The sequence below is a fragment of the Ascaphus truei genome, chromosome 8 (genome assembly GCF_040206685.1).
Source record: "Ascaphus truei isolate aAscTru1 chromosome 8, aAscTru1.hap1, whole genome shotgun sequence".
NCBI classification, from domain to species: Eukaryota; Metazoa; Chordata; class Amphibia; order Anura; family Ascaphidae; genus Ascaphus; species Ascaphus truei.
The window spans coordinates 58738129-58743128 of NC_134490.1; the positions used below are offsets into that span (position 1 = coordinate 58738129).

General features: G+C 37.3%; 1 protein-coding gene across 18 annotated transcripts in view; it reads left to right on the forward strand.

The window, feature by feature from the left end:
* The window catches only part of EBF3 (EBF transcription factor 3), a 121563-nt gene that overhangs the window by 103028 nt on the left and 13535 nt on the right, over positions 1-5000 (forward strand). For all 18 annotated transcript variants that reach the window (XM_075612211.1, XM_075612217.1, XM_075612218.1 and 15 more), the window contains exon 11: positions 4221-4309. In XM_075612211.1, coding sequence (XP_075468326.1) covers positions 4221-4309 — 89 coding nt within the window. The remainder of the gene's footprint in view (positions 1-4220; positions 4310-5000) is intronic.

The window sequence follows — 5000 nt, forward strand, 5'->3', positions numbered from 1 at the left end:
AGCAAAATTGGGAAGAAGCTGGGAGATCAATACAAATTATCCCTGAGCAAACCAGTGCTGACAGTTTGAATTGCAGCATATGTTTACCCAAAATCAGGCAATTTATCTTAATATCAGCAAAGTAATGCAGTGCAGGTGAAAGGTCAGGCAATCTCTCCACCTCATAATTACCCAGTTCTAAAACAGGAAAGTGGTATTGATTGGCCTAGCTCAGTACTCTGTGACTAGGACGTGCCAGTACCTTGCCCTGGCTCTGCTGGACTCTTGGCTTGTAAACTCGACACACTAAGGATTTATTAGATGTGTGCAAAAGGTCTTATGTTTTCTACTTTACTTGAAGATTTTGCCAGTGAAATCTCTCCTACTCCTCATTTTGTGAAGCCGCAGGGTGTTAGATCATTTTTATTTTATTTTTTTTCTCTGAACTCCGAGGGATGCTCTCCAGATCTGTTGGAAGATTTCAGTCAAAGCGGGAGAGGAGTCAAGGTGGATTTAGCTCTTTATCAGTCAATCTGTTCTGCATATTGCCAGCTGCTCTTTGAGTCACAAAGGCAAATTGAATCTCCCAAGCCCCAACATTGTCACACCCCGAATTATTTTTTACGAATCCGTAACACAATGGAGTTTTGCGAACTCATACTTGTTAGTGTAAGTGTTAGATTTAAGGGGGTAAGCCAACGTACTCTGAAGCAGCCGATCGTATCAAGCCCCCCATTCAAGTCAATGTGGTTTTTGGCCGATCGCACCTTCGGAGTACATTGAATTAAAGCTTAGCTCCTCCCTGTGCCGAACACTGAAAAATGCATTAGTACTATAAAAACATTCATTTATTCATGATGTCCCCCATGCAATTGGCTCTGTGAACTTTACGCACCTCGGTTACGGGAGGAATAACTTGCTGCATTTGGGCCAATTCAGTGTTTTGGATCCATTTTGTCAAACGTCCAATTGGCTTCCTATTGGCCCATGTGACAAGTAAGCTGAAAACTGCAGATACCGGCACACCCTTCAGAGGAAAGTATCTCCGGAAGCAGTGGGTCCCCAGAGCTGAAATTAATGGGGTCCAGCTCCAGAGACCCCCTACTTCAAACTTTGTATTAAAAAAAATGAAGGAAAAAATGGCTTGGATTGCTGCTTTAAAGCTGGAAGTTCGAGTATACGTGGTCCTAAACAATACGTGGCTCTATAAAATCTTTCCCTCCTTTGCCGTGTTCTTCTTTTTTTGGTTGCAGATTCTCGGGTTGTTGTAAAATAAATGCATGATGCGCCAACAACCAAGCAGCAAATACAGCCATTGCTAGTGTACTAGTGTCTTTCTCTGTGTTTTTGTATACTGAAGTATAGTTTGGAGCTGTGTTTTTTATAGGTGCCTATTCTACTCCGGTGTTATTATGAAATAGTTAAGGAAACAATCTAATTTTACATATGCACCCCATTTTAATTTAAATTGGCATCATTTACATATGAAGTACTCAATTTCCGTCAGATAACTCACAATCCGGTTCCCAGTGCTATAGGTATATTAAGTACATAGTATTCTGCTCCTTTTCACAACACTATTAATGTCTCCACAAGTTATTTTTAAAAACATTTTCCGGTGTTTTTGGAAATAATATGTAGTCATTTTTTTTAATTTGGTGCTAATCAATTATAGAATTACTAAACGTGACAATGAAACCTAGTAGAAGACGCAAGTTATTCCTTGATGTGTCAAATTTAAAGTCCGTAGTTAGGACTCGAGGTCACATTTATGGCCATAATATTATGAAGCGAAGATGCAATAAATGTATCTCAAACATATGGAAATATCTTTTCTGAGATGAAAGTGTATAGTTATTACTAGTCATAAAGCTTCTGAAAGCTTGCATTAAAGCTTCTATCACCTGTCAGTAACATTTGCATGAAATCAATAGCAGCTACCCATCTATCTTTTCTGATCACCTTTCATCACAGCAGATTCATTAAGTCGAACAGTCACAGTGATTAGGGCAAACACAGAAGACACCTTGACATGTTACAAATGCACAAGGATACTGCATTTTCTGTTCTCTAAATGTGAATTGTAATACTTGACTTAATCTGTTGGAGTAAGTCATTTTTTCGTGAGGGCCATTGCTTTTGCTCCACTATTCCAATACACAAAGCTGCAGCAGAAGACATGACGTATTGTCCCAAAAGTCAACAGTGACAGCGCCTGATGATTAATGGCCCTGATTATGAAGTGGTCTTACACATATGGAATTTGCATCACAGAGCGTTAGAAATTTTGCCATGTCATATAATGCCGAGGCATTTCCAAGAGCTTTACTATTTGCAGAAGAAAAAGGAGGGTGAAATCACAGCAAAAGCCATGTCATGTAAAATCAATACATCAGATCAATTCTTTATTAACAAGAAAATGTCTTACTTCACATTCCTATGTGAACCTTTGTCTCCGGGATACATGATGGAATGTCAAATCAAATTGCAGTCTTCAACTTTCTGTCATGTTATTGAGTGCATATATGGGAGACTCCTTGCATTGATTGCAAGATGCTCGGTGCATGTTTACACAAATAATTGTGGCACTTGTTAGTAATGATATCTAATTATCTGAGAGAACTTTTTTTTTTTTTTTTCAATGCTCCACCCTAACCTGTTGTAGTAACTTGTACTTTTTGTTTTCATTTGCATTCGTAAAACCAGCGGAGTTGTATGGTGTTAATCATGAAATGAGATGCTGACTAATGAGTGATTGTCCAAATTGCGGCCTGTGTAATGAATAGATGGAGACCGCTCTTATTAGACTCAGAAAACCTATTGATTTATATAGCACCTTTCACCATAGACTTACTGTGTTAAAAATGATACCTACTTTACGAAGTAATATACACTAATAAGTATTTTCATCTTAACACTAGTCCTTGGGCATTCAGGCTGAGTTTTTGTTTGAGTCCGGCAGAGCTATAATAAAGCCCTATAACTTCTTATAAAGCTTGTTAAACACAATGTGTGCAGTCTAAATGAGTCAGGATCATGATTCATGCACTGTACACAGCAGCATGTGTCGCTGATTTATGACCAAGCACAGTTCATAGTCAAAATTACAATTTGAGGGGAAAAAAAAGATTAATTACTATTTGTGGCCTGCAATTTCACAAGGCTAGTGGATTGCAGCTGTAGAATGACAGTGCTGTACATCAGGTTGTAGTCAGCCATTCACAGATTATTAAAGCTTTGCAAGATTAAGTGCTCCTCCTGCCTGGTTTGTGCTCAGGCAATATGCTAGACAAAAAAGGACCACAGGGATAAATCTGAAACGAGCAATAGCTGGACATATGTCATAATTGCCAGTTTCCCATAAATCCACAGCGAGTATAGAAAACACTGCGTGGTAGAGACATCATATCATGACTATATTTAATGTCACATATGGCCTCCGGACCTTTACATTTGATACTTTTCTAGCATTTTTTTTTGTGTTTTACTGGGTGACCCTTGGAGTATTTTCCAAGGAACCATTAAGACTAAGATAATAAGAAATGTATTTCTTCTCATGAAATATTGTTGATGGGGGAAAAAAAAAATATTAATTCCACTCTTCACTTACTCCCTCTCCATTCCCTTAGCCATTTGAATAGCTATGAAAACTGAAGCAAGTACTGGAGACAGGATAATCCAATACGAATACATATTTCATCAATAGGTTTCAGCACATAGGGCACACAATGAAAGTTTGACTGTTTTGCCCAAGACCTCCATTATCCACAGTGTGCTCCAGCATTTTGAATATTCTCTAAGTCAAAAGGCTAGGTTTCCTGTTATTAAACCAATTGCAGTGTGCGGTTTCATGCATGAAGTGGAATGGTACACCTGCTAAGTTTAATTCCCACTCCAGAACATGAAAATGAGCTTTTTGTAGGGAACGGATAATGCTGAGTGACTTCCCCTGACTGAATTGAACTGTGTTTATTTCATGCCCAGCATAGCTGTGTTGTTTCTGATCACAATTCAGTGATTTGTTTCAGCATTTTAAATGGGCATGTAATGTAGTTTTCTCACTACTTGCATTTGGGCAAATGTTTACTTTATGTACAAAATATGTGAAATCATGAGTAACTAAGCAGTTAAGCTGAAGGTGATTAGGTTATGAATGTAGTTATAAACACAGAGCAATATACAATTGGTGCTAAAAGTTAATCAAGAGTGAACTGACAAACCATCAAATCGTACTTTTTCAGCCCTTAATGAACCAACCATAGACTACGGATTTCAGCGATTACAGAAAGTCATTCCAAGACATCCAGGAGACCCAGAAAGGTTACCAAAGGTCAGTAACATACTATAGCAGAACGTAATGTGTCTTCTCTACGTTTGTTTATTTTTGTTTTTAAAACTCACTGCTCGTTATAATTAAACGATTCAAACAAAAATACAATTCTAAGGTAAAGAATCACTTATAGCTCAACAAATGAATGTATGTAAAATGTACCTTTTTGTTTTTCATTAAAGATAGTCAACTGCCTTACATGTCGGAAAAATGTTTGTATTAAGGTCCTTTGTTGTTTTTTTTTTTTAAGGAGCATTTTGTCTGAACTGTGTTAAAATAAATGAAAGATAACATTTCTTACAGGAGTAAAAAAAAAAAGAGACTCTCAGATACAAGTATTTTGATTCTGCAAGAGGAACATAAACTTCCTGCATAATGAAATAGTTCAATTAAACATTTTCCACTCCAGTAGCCTGTAGTGATTTCCATCTAAGCAGCCCCACTCTGATCTGTGATTATTTGACTCTTGTTTTCCTTTCATTTTCTAAAGCTCGATTCAGTTTAATCTTTTGTTTACAAAGGTTTTGTTATAAGTCCCTGACTTAGCAAGCTAGCAAATGAAGTCCACATATTAATATCTAGAGGGACTTTTCATTTAAATTCAGTAGACAAAAGCTGCCGGTGTGGTTTATACACGACACATATCGCAGACATTTGATTTTGATGTATAACATTAAAGATAAGTAATGAT